The sequence below is a fragment of the Garra rufa genome, chromosome 19 (assembly GCF_049309525.1).
Source record: "Garra rufa chromosome 19, GarRuf1.0, whole genome shotgun sequence".
In the NCBI taxonomy this organism is placed as follows: domain Eukaryota; kingdom Metazoa; phylum Chordata; class Actinopteri; order Cypriniformes; family Cyprinidae; genus Garra; species Garra rufa.
Window position 1 is genome coordinate 17,567,384 of NC_133379.1, and position 20,082 is coordinate 17,587,465.

The 20,082-nt window shown below is 35.6% G+C and overlaps 2 protein-coding genes across 2 annotated transcripts in view; both read left to right on the forward strand.

Moving 5' to 3' along the window:
• The window catches only part of afap1l1b (actin filament associated protein 1-like 1b), a 36,253-nt gene extending 25,480 nt beyond the window's left edge, over positions 1-10,773 (forward strand). Inside the window, exons 11-19 of the mRNA XM_073824302.1 lie at positions 2,248-2,403; positions 2,492-2,703; positions 2,783-2,928; positions 3,033-3,105; positions 5,121-5,223; positions 6,825-6,992; positions 7,128-7,303; positions 7,391-7,519; positions 9,558-10,773. Of these exons, the coding sequence (XP_073680403.1) occupies positions 2,248-2,403; positions 2,492-2,703; positions 2,783-2,928; positions 3,033-3,105; positions 5,121-5,223; positions 6,825-6,992; positions 7,128-7,303; positions 7,391-7,519; positions 9,558-9,584 (1,190 nt within the window). The 3' untranslated portion in view covers positions 9,585-10,773. The remainder of the gene's footprint in view (positions 1-2,247; positions 2,404-2,491; positions 2,704-2,782; positions 2,929-3,032; positions 3,106-5,120; positions 5,224-6,824; positions 6,993-7,127; positions 7,304-7,390; positions 7,520-9,557) is intronic.
• A 3,549-nt stretch (positions 10,774-14,322) lies between these two features.
• On the forward strand, positions 14,323-20,018 carry grpel2 (GrpE-like 2, mitochondrial). Its single transcript, XM_073824970.1, has 4 exons — positions 14,323-14,450; positions 17,596-17,755; positions 18,596-18,677; positions 18,751-20,018. Exons 1-4 carry the CDS (start codon positions 14,374-14,376, stop codon positions 19,074-19,076), a joined length of 645 nt encoding a protein of 214 aa, XP_073681071.1. The 5' UTR covers positions 14,323-14,373; the 3' UTR covers positions 19,077-20,018.
• The last annotated feature ends 64 nt before the right edge of the window (positions 20,019-20,082 follow it).

Here is a 20,082-nt window from a genome sequence, read left to right on the forward strand (position 1 = left end):
AAATAATTACTTTTTTGGTCTTTTTTTTAATAATTTCATTTGGATGGGTGTTTTTACAATTCAGGATTTCAATAGCGCACATCCTTAGTTTTCTTGAAGGTTTAGTTGGCTTCCAGAATGGAAATTTCCTGATAATTTACTTACCCTCTTTCCTTCTTTAGTCGCAAAGAAATTAACAGGGTTCCCATGGGTCCTTAAAAAGTTTGTGAATCTGGAAAAAAAAAAAAAAGATTTCAAGGCCCTGGAAAGTTTTGGAAAATGAACATACATAGATCAAAGTCCTTGAAAGTGCTTGAATTTATTTTGTGCAAGAAGTTCTATGGAACAAATTCCATATTATTCCCTCTGGTCAGCTAATGTGTTATTTCGCCCATACCTTACGGTCTATGCATACTAGCTTGCTTGATTTATGTTAGTTATGTGCATTTATGACAAATAGAATATCAGATCTCTGTCATATGGCCAAAAAAAAGGCAAAACAATGCTTTTTTGCATAGTTGTGTTTGACACATAAAACTGTAACAATGTATCTTACAAGGTAACACGACATAACCTTGCTTTATCTTGAAAGGTGTCCCCACATTAAAAGTCCTTGTATTTGAGGGTATTGGACCTGGAAAGTCCTTGAAAGGTCCTTGAATTTGAAGTTAACCAAGGTGTGGGAACCCTGAATTAAGTTTTTGAGAAAAAACATTCCAGAATTTTTCTCCATATAGTAGACTTTAATGGAGATCAGAAGGTCCAAACTGCAGTTTCAATGCTGCTTCAAAGGGCTCTACACGATCCCAGCCGAGGAATAAAAGTCAGTTGGAAAGTTGGAAAGTCACATGTGATTAGCCCTTCATCTGTACTTTAGTTCAAAAAGCTTGAGTAGGGTGAAAAACATTGTGAGGTTAAGTTAGTGCAAGACAAGCATTTGTGGTTAAAAAGTATATAAATTTGTATTTTTCTTAGAAACTAACCAATCGTTTCACTAGATAAGACCCTTATTCCTCGGCTTTGAAGCTGCATTGAAACTCCAATTGGGACCTTCAACTCGTTGGAAACTATTGAAGTCCACTATATGGAGAAAACTCCTGGAATGTTTTCCTTAAAAACCTTCACGTCTTTTTGACTGAAGATGGAAAGACATGAACATCTTGGAGGGCATGGAGTTAGGTAAACTACCAGGAAATTAAAATTCTGGAAGCGAACCTCTCCTTTAAGTTCTCTTTTTAAGTGTTACAGATGGAGCTTGGTTTAAAATATGCATAAAAACTAGTGGTGGGCCGTTATCGGCGTTAACGTGCTGCGTTAACGTGAGACTTTTATCGGGCGATAAAAAAAATATCGCCGTTAATCTATTCTCAAAATTGGGTTGGGAGCTGGGTCTAAACTACGCAAGCTATGATGACTTTCACCTTGATAGTTTAACGCGGATGTATACCAAAGACTATAGAATGGTCGCGCGTTTACGTCTCCTCTGCCAAAACACAGACGGGATCACGTCGTCCTCCATTCATAAAAACCGAATCTATTATAGCGCGAAATGCCACGTAAATTCGTCGTTTTTTGGATTCATAAATCAAATATGGTCTGTCACTTAATTCAAATCGCGATATGGACTAGTGTCTGTGAAAACTGAAATGCAAAAAGACCGTTTTAATATGAATCCGGTATGTTCCGTTTGCCTAGCTGTATGAAATTCATACTATGAATGGTGGAGACGCGCTTTTACTACACGCATACTGAAACACACGTGACGCTCCCGGTAATTTTTGGCATTTGCATCTCACATGAACAGATAAACTCAATCTCCAAAACTGCTGTGAGTGTCACTTATACCGTTTCATTTGAGAAAACTCGCATCATGTCATACTGTATACACAGAAACTTCACGGCAACCTGTCAAAATAAAAGTACGGTGTAACATGTTTAGTCATTATTTGGGTAGCACACATATTCTGAATGCCTTCAGCAGAATTCAAATTAGCCATTTTAATCTAGATTAATCTAGATTAATTCCAAGATTTAATCTAGATTAATCTAGATTAAAAAAATTAATCTATGCCCACCCCTAATAAAAACACTTGAAAACCCATTACCACAAGAAACAGCCATACACTTAAGTATGTTGTTTTTTTCCTCAGCATTGCAAACAAAGGAAGTCCGCAGCATTTTCGTGAACAAAATCCAAACATTTGTTTCGTGTCTTGTCCTTGGACTATATGCATCCTCTTATGATGTTTCCTGTGCTTCTTCCTGCAGGGAAGGGCAAAAAAGGGACATTCTCTGAGCTGACTGGATCTATGAGTCGAGCCGCTGGCAGGAAAATCAACCGCATCATCAGTTTTTCCAAGAAGAAGCCACCCCTGCCGGGCGAAACCAACACGCTTTCCCACCTGGATGACAATCCCCGTTGTGGTGAGGGGAACAAAAATCCACTTTCCCTTCACGATTGATCTTTTTTATCTTTGAGACTTTTTCTAACTTTCCTTTTGTCTCTTGGTAGGTTACTTGAATGTTCTAGTCAACCAGTGTTGGAAGGAGCGCTGGTGTTGTGTTAGAAATGGGACTCTGTATCTCCATAAGGACAGGGGGGATGTTCACACCCACGTTAGTGCTTTAGCCCTTAATGGCGTAGATGTCTTACCCGGTCTTGGACCCAAACATCCTTTTGCTTTTCGCATCATGCGAGCGAGCACAGAAGTGGCCGCCCTGGAGGTAATAAAATGGATCTGTGTTAAATTGTAATATATTTCATTCAAAATTATGGCTAATTTTATAATATAATTAACCTCAGGCGAGCTGTTCTGTGGAGATGGGCCGCTGGCTAGGTGTTTTGTTGGCGGAAGCAGGCAGTGCTACGACCCCTGAGGCTTTGCATTATGACTATGTGGATGTAGACACTATCAGCAGTATCCAGAATGCAGCACGACACTCTTTTCTGTGAGTAGAGCTGAGGGTATTTAGCCTGATCCAGTTGGGATGTGTAAAGAAGTTCACTCAGGTTTGTAGTATTTTCATGTTAATTCTTGATTTTCATGCCATAGGTGGGCAACCTCATCCAGTAGCACCTCCACAGATCCAAGGACCTACGATGAAGTTCCCTATGAAAGCGTGTTGGTAAGGTGTTAAGTTAAAAATGTATGTAGCCTTTTAGTAAAAATGATTTGTGGTGTTTTGTTAAATCACGCCCCTCAGCAACAGTAAAGACTGTTCTAAATCAAACATCAAATTTTTATCTGCTGAATGAATAAATAAATGCTGTTAATTTGAGATTTTTATTCATCAAAACATCCTGAAATAAGTCCTGAAAAAAAAAACACTATTTCCACAAAATTATTAAGCAGCAGCATTGATAATAAGAAATGTGTTTGAGCGCCAAATCAGCACATTAGAATTATTTTTGAAGAGTCATGTGACACTGAGGACTGGAGTAATGATGCTGAAAATTCTGCTTTTCCATTAGAGGAATAAATTGCATTTAAAATATATGCAGATAGATAAGATACTCATAAAAAAATTCACAATATTGCGTTTTACTGTATTTTTATCAAATAAATATCTTGTTGAGAATAAGAAATTTATGGAAGCCAGTTTTCACCACTGAATAAAAAAATCTCACAGTCGCAGTTACAGTGATACAAACTCACAATTATATTTATTTTCACAAATGCAAGTTCGTATCTCGCAATTCTGACTTTTTTTCTCAGAATTGTGTCATATAAACTCACAATTTGCGAGTTATAAATTAAAAATAGCAAGATCTAAACTCACAAATCTGACTTTTTTCTTGCAAATGCAAGTTTGTATCTAGCAATTCTGACGTTTTTCTCAGAATTGTTATAAACTCACAATTGCGAGTTATAAAGTCCAAATAAGATCTAAACTCACAATTTGACTGTTTTTTTTGCAAATGTGAGTTCGTATCAATTTAGACTTTTTTCTCAGAATTGTGTCATATAAACGAAACGAACAATTGCAAGTTATGAACTCGAAATAGCGAGATCTAAACTCACAACTGACTTATTTTCTCACAAATGCAAGTTTGTATTTCGCAATTCTAACTTTTTTTTTGCAATTGTGAGTTTGTATCTCACAAATCAGATTTTTTTTTCACACAGAATTGTGTTATTAACACAATTGCGAGTTATAAAGTCAAAATAGCAAGATCTAAACTCACAATTGACTATTTTCTTACAAATCCGAGTTTGTATTTTGTAATTCTGTCTTTTTTCTTGCAATTGTGAGTTTGTATCTTACAAATCTGACTTTTTTCTCAGAATTGTGTCATATAAACTCACAATTGCGAGTTATAAAGGCTAAATAGTAAGATCTAAACTCACAATTCTGACTTTTTTTTCTCGCAAATGCGAGTTCGTGTTTCGCAATTACGAATTTTTTCTAAACTTGCAATTGCGAGTTATAAAGTCCAGTTTTGAGGGGGAAAAAGACTGAGTTTATATCTTAACATTCGGACTTAACCTCGCAGTTGCGTGTTAGAATCGCAATTTTGAGAAAAGTCAGAATCAAAGCATCTTTGTTTCTGACTTTGTAACTCGCAATTGTGAATTTATGTCACAATTCTCAGAAAAAAAGTCAGAACTGCAAATTTGTATTATGCAGTTCAGAGAAATTTAATTGTGAGATGTAAACCTGCAATTGTAAGATAAAAAGTCACAATTACCTTTTTTACAAATGTCATATGACATTTGAAAAGATAGTTTCAGACCACTTGGGTGTTGTTTCTGAAGTTCAGCATGATTAACCACAGTTCTCTCAGTTTATTTTTTTATTAGCCCAAACAGCAGCAACAAATTTGTCTTGCTGTTTTATTCTCTGGTTTACTTCCTAAAAATTTTTGTAGTACCATTTCTTTCTTTGTTGGCTAAGTGGTTAAGTTGGGCAACTGTCTATGTCATGTCTAGTCAGCTACAAATCTTCTGTCATTGCAAGTGTCTTTCTTTATAAAAAGGAACTGTTCAGGAATTCCTTAAATAAGCAAATTGTGTAATGCTGAAGTAAACACTATCATACTGGAACCAAGAAGTTTACAAAAAGTGGTTCAAGTTTGTTTTGTTTCACCAACATGTAATTACTCCACATTTTTCCTCTCTACTCTGTCTCTCTTCCACCAGCAGGTAGATGAGAATCAGTCTAAACTGAAGCGTTATTCCTCTATGTCCAGTGTGGATACAGCCAAGGGTGACACACAGATCACAGTGAAGCGACATGGCTCCTGTAAGTAGTTTCCGCTGGAAAACCCTTTTATTGGTTGAAGTGGTGTGAAAAAGTGTTGTTTGTCACACTTTAATGTTTCAGGTCATCAAACAAATTAAATATTATTCAAAGATAACACAAGTAAACACAACATGCAGTTTTTGAATGAAGTTTTTTATTATGAAAGGAAAACAAAATCCAAACCCACATGGCCCTGTGTGAAAAAGTGTTTGCCCCCTAAACTTAATAACTGGTTGGGCCACCCTTAGCAGCAACAACTGCAATCAAGCGTTTGCGATAACTTGTAATGAGTCTGTTACAGCGCTGTGCAGGAATTTTGGCCCACTCATCTTGGGAGAATTGTTGCAATTCAGCCACGTTGGAGGGTTTTCAAGCATGAACCACCTTTTTAAGGTCATGCCACAGCATCTCAATAGGATTCAGGTCAGAACTTTGACTAGGCCACTCCAAAGTCTTCATTTTGTTTTTCTTCAGCCATTCAGAGGTGGATTTGCTGGTGTGTTTTGGATCATTGTCCTGCTGCAGAACCCAAGTTTGCTTCAGCTCGAGGTCACGAACAGATGGTCGGACATTGTCCATCAGGATTTTTTGGTAGACAGCAGAATTCATGGTTCCATTTATCACAGCAAGTCTTCCAGGTCCAGAAGCAGCAAAACAGCCCCAGACCATCACACTACCACCACCATCTTTTAAATGCTGTGTTACTTTTACGCCAGATGTAATGGGAAACACACCTTCCAAAAAATTCAGCTTTTGTCTTGTCAGTTTTTGGGAGTATTTTCCCAAAAGTCTTGGGGATCATCGAGATGTTTCCAGGCAAAACTGAGATGAGCCTTTATGTTCTTTTTGCTCAGCAGCGGTTTTCATCTTGGAACTCTGTCATGCAGGCCATTTTTGCCCAGTCTCTTTCTTATGGTGGAGTCATGAACACTGACCTTAACTGAGGCAAGAGAGGCCTGCAGTTCTTTAGATGTTGTTGTGGGGTCTTTTGTGACCTCTTGGATGAGTCGTCGCTGTGCTCTTGGGGTAATTTTGGTCGGCCGGACACTCCTGGGAAGGTTCACCACTGTTCCATGTTTTCGCCATTTGTGGTTAATGGCTCTCACTGTGGTTCGCTGGAGTCCCAAAGCTTTAGAAATGACTTTATAACCTTTTCCAGACTGATAGATCTCAATTACTTTCTCATTTGTTCCTGAATTTCTTTGGATCTCAACATGATGTGTGGCTTTTGAGGATCTTTTGGTCTACTTCACTTTTTTAGGCAGGTCCTATTTAAGTGATTTCTTGATTGTGAACAGGTGTGGCAGTGTGTTTTTCACACAGGGCCATGTGGTTTTGGATTTTGTTTTCCCTTCATAAAAAAAAACCTTCATTTAAAAACTGCATGTGGTGTTTACTTGTCTTATATTTGATTAATATTTAAATTAGTTTGATGATCTGAAACATTAAAGTGTGACAAAAAATAAAAAATCAGGAAGGGGGCCAACACTTTTTCACACCACTGTATATGCACACAAACACAATCATTGTACCATAGCTTTAGTGATTAAATTCTTAGAGTTGCCATTTATGACCAATTCCGCCTTATTTTTCTGTTGTAGCTGTGAATCACTACGGTAAATATGGAAAGACAAGAGCAGAAGAAGATGCACGACGGTATCTCAATGAGAAAGAGCAGCTAGAGAAAGAAAAAGAAATAATCAAGAAGAACCTGTTGTCACTGCGCTCAGAAAAGAGGGTAGTGAAGCAAGAACTGAAAAAGGCGAATGGTGAGAGAAGTGACTGGTTTGAGTGTTAATCAATAATAGGCAAAGTGGTTTGTTACCATTTTTGCAGTATTTGGCGCCACCTGCTGACAATATCCTCAGTTATGGGAGCTGTTATATGTTACATGTGTGCATCAGATAAACAGCAGAAAGCCTTGGAGCTGCATCTAGCCCAACTAGAGGAAAGCTGCCGTCAGAAGGAAGCTGAGCGAGTGGACCTGGAGTTGCGACTTACGGAGGTGAAGGAGAAACTGAAGAAGTCTCTGACTGGAGGAATGCTGGGGGCACCTGTGGAAAGCCAACCCACAATTAAGGTACCTGCATTTTTTACTCTTAATATGCTTTTACCTCAGATGAACCTGATGTTACAGTGAAATTCATTTGTATTTTAATACCTGTAGGTTACAGTTAAAAAAAAGGAAGATATTTACAATGGTCCCACTGTGCCGGTCAATTGTGCATCTGAAATGAAGAAACGCCCTCCATCCATCTATGCATCCACCAAAGGAAATGTCATGCAGAAAGCCAAGGTATACAGTTGCACACTTATTCAATGAAACATTTTAAATCAGTGCTGGGGGTAACATTACAAGAAACTCAAGTTACATAATCAGATTACTTATTTTTCCCATTTATTGGCTGACAAGTCTCCTGTCCCCGTGTTGAGAGTGCAGAGGAGTTATGTGCGCTGTGTAAAAATGATAGTTACTATAGTTCTAGACTAAATGTTAACATGCATTTACTCATGCTCAAAAATTTGGTATTACTCAAAATGAATAAAAACAGTGAAATGCAAACTCAGAATATGACAAACCTGCACTAATTAAATGTTAAATAACAAATATCCTTTATGTATTTAATCCCATTTTACCTGTGATTCAAATCAACCATACTAACAAGCAAAAATGACTTTAGAAAAACAAAACATTTGTTTAACTTTTTTAATTGCTGAAGAGTGTTGTAAATTCAGAATGGCAGCACATCTGAAATCTTTGTTTGAGCTGCACCATCTACTGTACAGATGTGAATTCACATGTCCTTTACAGGGTTCCCACAGGTCCATGAAATCCTTGAAAGATCCTTGTGAATCTAAAAAAAATGTTTTAAAGGCCCTGAAAAGTTGTTTTTAAATGAACATACATTGATACAGGTGCTTGAATTTATTTTGTGCAAGAAGTTTTCTGGAAAAAAAATGTCATATTATTTTCTCCGGTCTGCTAATGTGTTATTTCGCCAACACTTTGTGTCCTATGCTTATTAGCTTTCTTGAATTACATTAGTTACATGCATTTACAGCAAATAGAATATCGGATTTCTGTCATATGGCCAAAAATAAATGCAATTGACACATGAAAACTGTAACAATGTATCTTACAAGGTAACACAATGTAACCTTGCTCTCACTTGAAATGTGTTCCCACATTAAGTCCTTAAATTTAAACTGCCCGCTATTCTTCAGAAACATCTTTCAGTTACAATAAATTCTGTTTGTTAGTTTTTAAGCATTTTTGTGTATTTGAACCCTTTCCAACAATGACTGTATGCTTTTGAGATCGATCTTTTCACACTAAGAAAAACTGAGGAACTCATACGCAACTATTACAGAAAGTTCAAATACTCACTGATGCCTCAGATGGAAAAAATATATATACATTAAGAGGGGGGTGAAAACTTTTGAACAGAATAAAGATGCGTACATTTTTTCTTATTTTGCCTAAATATATATATTTTTCATTTAGTACTGCCCTTCAGAAGCTTAACTTTTTAAAATGCATTGGCTCTCAATGTATTGTGTTTCCTTCTGGAGCATCAGTGAGCGTTTTGTTATAGTTGCATATGAGTCTCTCAGTTGTTTTCAGTGTGAAAAGATGGATCTCAAAATCATCCAGTCATTGTTGGAAAGGGTTCAAATACACAGAAATGCTGAAAAACCAAAGAATTTGAGGGATTTTTCTGAAGAACAGCAGGCAGTTTAACTATTCAGGACAAACAAGGAACTCATGAACAACTATCACTAAACAAAAAACACAGCTGTGAATAATTCAGGTTACAACACAGTATTAATAATCAAGTGTATATAAACTTTTGAATGGGGTCATTTTTATAAATTCAACTATTATTTTTTCTTGTGGACTATATGTAAACATCTTTTATGTGAAATATTTTTATTCAGGTCAGAACTACATAAAAAATAACATGCATTTTGTATGATCCCTCTTATTTTGGTAAAATAATTACCATTTTGCAGATTCTGCAAGGTGTATGTAAACTTTTGACCTCCACTGTAAATTTTCATATAAAAACAAAAAAGTAAGCCCAGCCTAGACATGAAAAAGTAATGCAAAAGCAACATAACACATTACTTTTCATAAACGTAACTAAGTAACACAATTAAATTTAGGGAGTAGCTCAATATTGTGATGCATTAACTTTCCCCAACACTGTTCAAAACTCATGGTGATGCTTAAGATGTATAAATCTGTCAATAACAATATGTTGTATTCTGTTCTAATGTGTTCTTCTAATCTTTGTTATTCTGTTTCTATTTCTATTTGATTTTATGTTTAGGAATGGGAGTCAAAGAAAGTGAAGTAATTATAGTAATGTCATCAGGAGAGTCTGCAGATCTGTGGCTTTGTGTGAAGTGGTAAAGGAGTAGTTTGTCCAAAATGAAAATGTGCTAAACATTTACTCACCCTCAAACCATCAAAGATGTAAATGAGTTTGTTTCTTCATCGTAACAATTTTGGAAAAATGTACATCTTTACATCACTTGCTCACCAAGCAGTGAATTGGTGCCATCAGCATGAGAGTTTAAGCATCAGATAAAAACATCACAATAATCCACAAGCAATACATGCAACTTCAGCTCATCAATTTATGCGGAGTACTTTCAAGCAAAGAAAAGATTGCATCTGTGATCATGTTGTCTGTCCACTACACTGCACTTATGCACAAGACAGTTGACAATATATTTGATGATAGTGTGTATGTAAATAAAAATGAATGTTAAAGGAACACTCCACTTTTTTTGGAAATAGGCTCATTCTCCAACTCCCCCCCCGAGTTAATAAGTTGAGTTTTACCGTTTTGAAATCCATTCAGCCGTTCTCCTGTTCTGGCGATATCACTTTTAGCATAGCTTAGCATAGATCATTTAATCCTATTAGACCAATAGCATCGCGTTCAAAAATGACCAATGAGTTTCCATATTTGTTGTATTTAAAACTTGACTCTTCTGTAGTTATATCGTGTACTAAGACCGGTGGAAATGCAAAGCTGCGAGTTTCTAGGCTGATAAGATTAGGAACTACACTTCCATTCCGGCGTAATAGTCAAGGAAGTTTGCTGCCGTAATATAGCCTATTTCCAAAAAAAGTGGAGTGTTCCTTTAAATAAAAATTGCAAGGAGATAGCAAGGATAAGGGACTATTCAGGAAACAAAGCGTTTATAAGAGTTAAAATAGGTGCCTGAATTGTATGAAAACTGTGTTTTATGTCTTTTCACATCTTACTGTATAATGCCACAGGATACTGATGTGGCCTTCCTGCTGATTTTATTGTGCAGATTTGCAATACAGTGTTAAAATCTCTCTCTTTTATATGTTATGTGAAACTGAACTGGGTTGCATTCAAAGGATTTTCCCTTTTGTTAACACTAGGGCACTTAATTTACCAGATTTATTTATTTCTATTTTGTATATAAAACCAGTGTTAAAGAAAATAATCAATGTTTTTTTTCTTGCAACATCTAGGTAATTGTTTATAATAAAAGTGTGTTCAAAATGGCTTACTTTTTGTGGAGTTCTGATTATTTACAGTTTTTTATAATCGTTTTTGCACTAATAACAGAACCGTAACACATTTTTCAAATGCTTGGATACAATACATATAAGCCAAAGATCATTTGTTCATTGAACTTAAATCACCTGTTCAAAATGACACAACATCAAAGTATTACTATTTCAAAATGCAACTCACACATTACATCTGAGATGAGTGTGCATTCATTTCATTACAAAGATTGAACTATCAGTTGATACATCTGCTTAAAATGATAAGTAACTGTTGCATTAACCCTTGAAGCATAGCTTTTATGGAAAATAGTGCATGTTTCAGGATAGATCATTTGACACCAGTTACCACAGAATATGACCCAGATGGACCACACTACACTCTCAGAAAAAACGGTACAAAACTATACCTTTTAGGGTACAAGTAGCTGTCACTGCGGTAGTACCAAGGGTACAATTTTTTGGGTACATGATTTTACAATAAGGACCCATTGTGTACCTTTAAAGGTACCTTTATATGTTTTGTTGCCCAGGAACAAAATTTTACCTCTGCAGTACTTTTTTTTTTTTTTTTTTACCGTGTATCTATGGATGTCATATGTCATTCTTTATCAGATATGGTTTCTATGGCCCCATGTACCTCTTTTACAGAACACATTTTCATATTCAACATTACTGAATGCAAGATGTCATTTTTTTTTTTTTGCTTTATTTAAACATAGCAAAACAATAAAACAAACAGAACAATGACCACAGATACAGTCCACAAGTACATATTAACATAAACGACAGTTAAAAAAAATAAATAAAAAATGAGTAAAACAACCAATGTTCATGTTAACCTTCCGAGGTTTTGCAAAAAGGTACGTGAAATCCTGGGGCCTACATACTTAAAGAAAGGAGTCCATATCTGATAAAACACATCCATTTTCCCTTTTGACCAGTAAGTAACATATTCCAAAGAAAGAAAATCAAATATTACTTTATGCCACTCGGACACTGTCGTGGTTTATCAGAGATCCATTTAAGTAAAATACTCTTACGAGCGGCATAAGAAAGGAGATTAAACAACTTTCTGTCAGAAAAGCTTTTTATACTCTTATCAGGAACACCTAACAGCAAATAAAGTGGATTGAGGTTGCATCCTGTATTAAATATAAGACTAAGTCTCCCACAAATCTGAAGATGTCATTTTTATGTTATTGCTTTTGTGGTTTTAATGAGTTATGTAATGGCTACCCTGGTTAAAAAAAAAAAAAAAAAAAAAAGAATGTATCAAGAATGTTGGTACACAGCCCTGCTGAAAAAAAAACATCCAAAACCAGCCTAGGCTGTTTGGCTGGTTTTAGCTGGTCATAGTTGGTCAGCAGGCTGGTTTTAGAGGGGTATTGGCCACTTTTCTCTCTGGTCAGGCTGGGAAACCACCAGCTAAAACCAGCTACTTCCAGCTTAAACCAGCTAAGACCAGCCAACCAGCCTAGGCTGGTTTAAGCAGTTTTTTTTTTCAGCAGGGTACAGTATACTGTAAACTGTATACTGTACCCTGCTAAAAAAAAAACAGCTAAGACTTTGAATCTGAATTTTTCCTTTAGAAAACCTATGCTGAGATTTATTTTATCAGTAAATTCCACATTACAGTATTTCAATGATACCACTGTGTCTGTACTGTTCTCAGTCTACAAAAAAAAAAAAAAATTAAACCTGAATCACATATTTTGTACAACTATATTTAATGATTGTACTAGCAAAAACACATTGAAACTATGGGTAACTTGTGTATGGGTGATCTAAAATAATGTTCCTATAATACTTAATAATAAATTCATTTTTTATGAAACAATGCTTCTGCTAATGCAAGGCTTCTTTAAAGATATGAACGCAATATGCAAAGTTCAGTTATTGGTGCAAAAACGATTGTAAAAAACTGTAAGCAAATATCTTTTACTATACTTTTAATATGACTTTTAATTGTGGATTACAGTGCCTTGCAAAAGTATTCACGTTTTCACGTTTTGTTATGTTGCTGCCTCATGTTAAACTGCTTTAAATTACTTTTTTCCCCTCATATCAATCTACACTACATACACCTTTATGACAAAGCAAAAACAGAACTTCGTAAATGTATTAAAAATAAAACAACTGAAATAAGTACATTGCATGAGTATTCATACCCTTAACTCAGTACTTAACTCAAGCACATTCACAGCCTCAAGTCTTTTGGGTATGATTATGATATGACAAGCATTGCACATCAGTATTTGGCAATTATCTGCTGTTCTTCTCCTCACTTCTTCATCTGTCAAGCTTTGTCAGCTTGGTTGGAGGCAGGCAGACATTTTGGGGTTTCTCCAAAAATATTTGATTGGGTTCAAGCCCAGACTCTGGCTGGGCCACTCAAGGGCATTCACAGAGTTGTCTAAGCCACTCTTGCTGTGTGCTTACGGTTATTGTCCTTTTGGAACGTGAACCTTCTGCCCAGTCTGAGCTTCTGAATATTCTAAACTGGGTTTTCATCAAGGCTATCTCTATATTTTGCTGTGTTGAGCTTTCCTTTTACTCAAATAATAGCGCCCCCCATAGTCCAAAATATGTATAAAATTATGTGGATTTTTTACAACAACAACAAGAACAACAAAAAAACTTTTATTGGTTTTCTACAACATATTTGATTAAGAGATATCATTTACGTTATAATAAGCCATACAAGTCTTAATATCCATGGTTCCTTTTATAAACCTGTTTTTGCTTTGCCATTATGGTGTATACTATGTTAAGGGTATGAATACTTATGCAATGTACTTATTTCAGTTGTTTTATTTTTAATACATTTACGAATTTCTGTTTTTGCTTTGTCACAATGGTGTATGGAGTGTAGATTGATGTGGAAAAATAAGTCATTTAAAGCAGTTTAACATAAAATAGGCCGCAACATAAAATGTGAAAGAATTTTTTTTTTTCGCAAGGCCCTGCTGAAATTATATAAGCTAAAATGGGACTTGCTTCTGAAAGCTGTGAAATGGAGAAAAAGCCATAGACTTACCAACATTAATCAACACAATCATCAATCATTTATCAAGCAGATCCAGTTTAGTCAACCAAGGGTCAACAGACCCCTATGGGTTCATGCAGGGGGTCTATGTACAGAGTTTTCATTAAAAATACAAAAATGATTCCCATATTTATTTCTCAACTTGTATATTGTTAAGTGTTGTTTTCTTTTTATGTTATTGTTAGTAATTATTTGTATACAGTACAAATAAAACTACACTTTATATTAGGGGGTCTTTGAGCAAGCTGAGATTCTAGGTGGGTGGTCCTTGCCTGAGGCACACAAGGTTTACAGTCCCCTGTAAGCAGATTATCGTGTTTAATACAATATCCAGTCAGTCAAATACCGTACAGAAGAACAAAACACCCGTCTGAATTGATGGTTTAATAATAAAAGATAAGCTACCGTAATTACAGTATTTCAATTATTTGCTAGGACCGCGAGATTCAGAATCGTTTTAGTGAATCGACTCACTGATTCAACACAGTGACTCGTCGAGCATGTCACGCGCTCCTGACCACCCACACAAGCTACTGAGGAAATGGCCGTGCGCTTTCTGTCCGTAACGAGAAGATATCCCATCGATTTGTGCAGGTTAACACCAAGTGCAGTTAACAGGTAAAGACGGCTTTATAGCGTGATATTCAGACAAATGTGCTATTTATACGATAAAAACAAGATTTTGTTAACATTATCGGTATTTTAAACCGTTTAAAGTGGTGTCGGGTAAGCGTCGCTGCTAACTAACGTTAGCTAACGAGTCAGTTAACGGTTTAGCGGGACTCAAACCTCAATGTTAGCAATAAATACAACTCAGACGAGTTTAAATTTGTTAAAAATCGACAAACACGTCGACCTTTGGTGGTTTGACAGTTTATATTGTGTTTTAAAGTGGTTCAGCAAGATTGTCCATCAATCACATCTGTCAGCTGTAATATCACATCTGTGTTTTGTTTTGTCTTAGTTACGGGCTGTTAAATGTAACAATACTGTTATAAGCTGTATTAAAACAGTGTCAGATATCGTAGTAAACCCATCGGCAAGCCCTCTGATGGATTTTCTTCTATTTAAGGGGTTGTTTGGTGTTTTCCAAACTTTACTTTCCGTTGTATAATCATCAATCCTACGGCTCATTTACTTTCACAACTCTACATGTTAAACGGACTGAACGTGTAATTATTCGTGATGATGAATGGCTTTTATTGCATTCCTGTGGATTGTCTTTGTTCGTGGCAAATACCGATGTAAACGGGCCCCCCTATTGTCCTAAGAAGCGGCAGCCACCTGTGATCAATTGGATCAAATTTAACCCACATTGAAAGTAATTAAAACAAGTCTTGAATAGGATATAGAGAGTAAGCCGAATAGTTAAGTGTTTTGATCTATTTAATATTTATCAACAAATTTTGTGTAAAATAAAATGTATGTGTGCCTGCACATCACAAGATACCATGACCACAAATTAATTAATGTTCCCTTGTTTTAGATAAATTGTTGCCATGTTGTGCTAATTCATTCCCTTGTTTTAGGGATCTAAAATGAGGGATCGAATCAGTTTGTTGTGGCATTGCAATTGCTGTAGTGTTTTAGGGGGAAAAACATTATCTCTGTTGAATCCTACTGTAGAGAACATTAAATGCGGAGGACTACAATTTGAAAGTGTTATATATACTGGGATAAAATTAGATTTATCAGATCTTCTTATTCAGAAACTTTTTTTTGTGTATCACGTTTTAAAGAAACGTGTTACATGTGCACTGCAGCATTATGTTCAGCACAAACCTAAATACCACAGTCCTTTAAATAATGAATCAAAACAAAACAAAAAATTGCTCACCTTCCTGTCATCCAAGATCTAGATGAGTTTGTTTGTTCATCAGAACTGATTTGGAAAAAAATAGCATTTGTTTTAGCATTTAAATTTATCACTCCAACAAATGCTCTGGAGTGAATGGGTGCCGTCACAATGAGAGATCAAACAGCTGATAAAAACAGTAATCCACATGACTTCAGTCTATCTGTTAATGTAATGTAAAATCCATCATTAAAGGACTAGTTCACTTTCAGAACAAAAATGTACAGGTAAGTTACTCACCCCGTTATCATCCAAGATGTTCATGTCTTTCTTTCTTCAGTCATAAAGAAATTGTGTTTTTTGAGGAAAACATTTCAGGATTCCTCTCCATATAATGGTGCCCCGAGTTTGAACTTCCAAAATGCAGTTTAAATGCAGCTTCAGAGGACTCTTAATGACCCCAGCCGAGGAAGAAGGGTCTTATCTAGCAAAACGATAAGTTATTTTTAAAAAACATTTACAGTTTACGTATTTTTTAACCTCAAACGCTCGTCATGCTGAGCTAGACAAGATGAGCATTTGAGGTTAAAAAGTATATAAATTGTAATTTATCTTAGAAAATAACCCATCGTTTTGCTAGATAAGACCCTTCTTTCCTCGGATGTGATCGTTTAGAGACCTTTGAAGCTGCATTTTGGAAGTTCAAACTCTGGGGCACCATAGAAGTCCACTATATGGAGAGAAATCCTGAAATGTTTTACTCAAAAACATAATTTCCGTACTACTGAAGAAAGAAAGACATGAACATCTTGGATGACAAGGGGGAGAATAAAGTATCTATACATTTTTGTTCTGAAAGTGAACTACTCCTTTAAGACCTTTTTGAACTGGAAATCCATAATATTGCTTTCTCCGATGTTGTCTCATCTGAATCAGGACTGAAACATGCACAGATCAAACACTGTTTATTTGCAAAAACAGTGGATTTTAATTTGAGAGGATAAAAAGATGATGGGTGAACTTTCATTGCAGGAAGGTTGTATTATTAAAGTTTAAAAGGTAAAATGCCTTAATCATGGATTTGATTCTTTCTTTTTACTTCAAGATGCTAATTATTGAACTGGATTTTGTGAATTGCTTGTGGATTATTTTAGCATTTTTATTTAATTCTTATGGCACCCATTCACTGCAGTGTAAAAGAGGCAGTTTTTTTGTCAAACGCTACCAGTCAGAAGTTTTTAAGTAATTCTCTTCTGCTCACCAAGCCATTTATTTATTAGATCCAAAGTACAGCAAAAACAGGAACATTTTTTTCTAGTTGAATATATTTAAAAATGTGTTTTATTCCTGTGATTTCAAAGCTAAATTTTCAGCATCATTACTCCATTTTTGGGAAACCAAAATATAGTAATTAATATCCTTTTATTCAGCCAGGATGCTTTACATTGATCAAAAGTGATAATAAAGACATTTAAAATGTTACAAAAGATTTCTGTAGTGGTCATCATTGGAAGTCGATCAATGAAGTTGTCCTAGGACAAAAACACATTTTTGATAAATGTTCAAATGTTGACTTCGATGAAGATTTCAGATAATGGCTGTTCTTTTGACTTTTCTATTCATCAAAGAAACCTGAAAAAAATGTACTCATATGACTAGAGTAATAACGCAAAAATTTCAGCTTTGAAATCAGAAAAAATAAAATAAAAATAAATATATATTCAAAATAGAAAACAGTTATTTTAAATAGTAAAAATATTTCAGCATTTTACAGTTTTTTCTGTACTTTGGATCAAACAAATGCAGGTTTGGTAAGCAAAAGAGACTTCTTTAAAAAACATAAGTCTTGACTGGTAGTGCGTATGTATTGGCTTTAGAAGCCGTGTAATATAAAATAAAAAGAAATAAAATAAAATGAACATTTTAAGTGGTGATCATGCTGTTTAACAACTTTTTTTTAAATTCCAGGTCTGTCGTAGGCCTCTTCAGCACTGCAGCGGAGCATCGTAGTGCTGGCGATGACTGCCATGGTGACGATGGAGATGACGACCACAGTCACTCTGTGACACATGTCAGGACCTTAGAGATAAGAGCTAGAAAACTGGAAGATCAGGTTCACGACCTCACGGTTAGTCACATTTGCTTTTCAAATTGTTACTGTTGTACCCCTTGTCCATCACTAACAATGTGGGTTTCAAGACAGTTTATTCTCAAACTATTCGGTGCATTACCACTGTAAAAAGAAGGGTTCTGGGCCGATTGGTCCAACTCAAGCCCTAAAAGTTTGCTGGCAGGTGGAGGAATGCTGACACTGCCTATGGCGTTCTTGTTGAGCAATGTAATAATGTTGCATTACTTGGCTCTGTTCGTCTAAACATGTAAAACGTGTGAGAGAGCAAACCAATTAACAATTTTATCTTCAAAAAGGATAGATAAGAGTATCAGTTTACAGTAGCTGCCGGTATGCTAGAATCACTTCAAGTACTGTGAATACTAAAACAGAAGTGCTGAACTTCCTGCACAAACACCACGACAAGCAATGTTTGTTTTTGACTGGTTATAGGCCGGTAAACAACACGTACCAGCATTGCATCATCATTCACTCCTCAAGCCAAGAACAGACTCTAGCTTCAGAACATAAACCATAATGGTGGAAAAAAGGGTATTTGTATGCTTTTTTAGCTTATTAAGAAACTAAATGCATTCATGTCTAAATATTATTAATTATTAACTGCTATATTGATCTGATTAGTATTTAGTCATTTTGAAAGTGTTTTTATTGGTCAGTATCATTGACTAGTTGCCTGACAGTAATGTCAATGGATAATGCAACATTTTTAGTGAATTTTAAGTATTGCACATCTAAACATTGTAATTACACAGTTTTAGCTGATATATATATATATATATATATATATATATTATTAGTTCACACACCATTACTCAAACTTTCTATGCTTTTTCACAGGAGAGATACAAACGAGCCCTAGCTGACTCAGACAATGTCAGAAGAAGAACACAGAAATTTGTTGAGGATGCCAAACTATTTGGTAAACTATCTACACATTATAGCTGTTCATATTGTATTATAGCAGCACTACATTAAACATTATGTCCTCTCAGGGATTCAGAGTTTCTGCCGTGACATTGTGGAGATAGCAGACCTGTTGGAGAAGGTTGAGGAGAGAGATGGAGTACAGCAGCTGACACAATACCTGGCAGACATACAGGGCCGGCTGCAGGACATCTTCACCAAGCATGGACTGGAGAAGATGACCCCCGTGGGATCCACCTACGACCCATATCAGCATGAAATAGTCTGTCATACTCCAGCAGAGGGAGTGGAGCCCGGCACCATAGCCGTGGTGAAGCAGGACGGTTACATGCTGCATGGACGTACCATTCGCCATGCCCATGTGGGTATAGCTGTGAAGACGCAGGAGCACTGACGGGGCTTAAATTCAGTCCTCTCCTGCTTAGAGTTTTTTTTACACTCTTAGTATGTACGATACCATTGTTCTTACATCTCTAGACAACTACAGATTTGACTTTCTCTGTGAAGTAATGGTTATTTTTGTGTATTTATATGTTGCTTTTTGGTTTTTCTAACCTGTAATCTACACAGATTAATCAGGCTTTTTTTTTTTTTTTTTTTTTAGTTTTGAACCCACAATTTACAGAATGTCCAATGCCCAGTTAATGTTTGGAAAGATTCACTGTCTTTTGTTTGTTAAAGATACTACATTTGTAGTGTATTAAGTATTGTAGTGTTAAATTGACCAGGAAAAGGCACTTTACACCCTTGTCATGGTGGTTTCTGCAAGTGATTAGTATAAAAAGCAGTAATGACTTTCGTAAGAAAGTAACACTTTACAATAAGACTTTATACGTTTAATACAAATTAATAGAGTAGGTGTCAATGAAGAGTCATGTTTACAGCATTAAGAATATACTATTCGTTCTACTTCATATTAGTTAATTTCAATGATAAACTAATGGTAGCACAAAGAATATTATTGTAACGTTACCAGAAAGTCTGTCGTGAAATGTCATGTAAGTGTTATAGGCCACCAGTACCCAGAAAAATGCTAAAAGATTTCTCTTTTGGAGGGGAGAAATGCACAAAAGATATACATGTATCCAAAGTGAAATTGAGCTAAATGTTATTTGGGAGATAAAATGAACAAAACTATTTATATATATTTATATTTATTTTGTTTGTAGTAGTTTGCCCTAATAGATTTTTTTTGGTAGCTGAGAAGAAAAACTGTAAGCTATTTTCCTTTCAACTAAGGTTTTTACAGAAGTATTTGTAAATGTTGTAGATTATTAGTTTTGAGTGTTTGTGTGCCAGGCAGATGTTTTGACTGAATAAAATCTCATCAATTGTTCATTCTGTGCACTAGGGGTCAGTGTTTATAAATGTAATTCACCATATGTGCCGCTGAAACTGTG

Bases quoted from the DNA above. Each gene is read 5' to 3' on its own strand.
- grpel2 (XM_073824970.1), top strand. From the start codon at position 14,374: ATGGCCGTGCGCTTTCTGTCCGTAACGAGAAGATATCCCATCGATTTG. The intron at 17,756-18,595 runs GTTAGTCACATT...GCTTTTTCACAG, and splicing joins ATCAGGTTCACGACCTCACG to GAGAGATACAAACGAGCCCT. The intron at 18,678-18,750 runs GTAAACTATCTA...ATGTCCTCTCAG, and splicing joins TGAGGATGCCAAACTATTTG to GGATTCAGAGTTTCTGCCGT.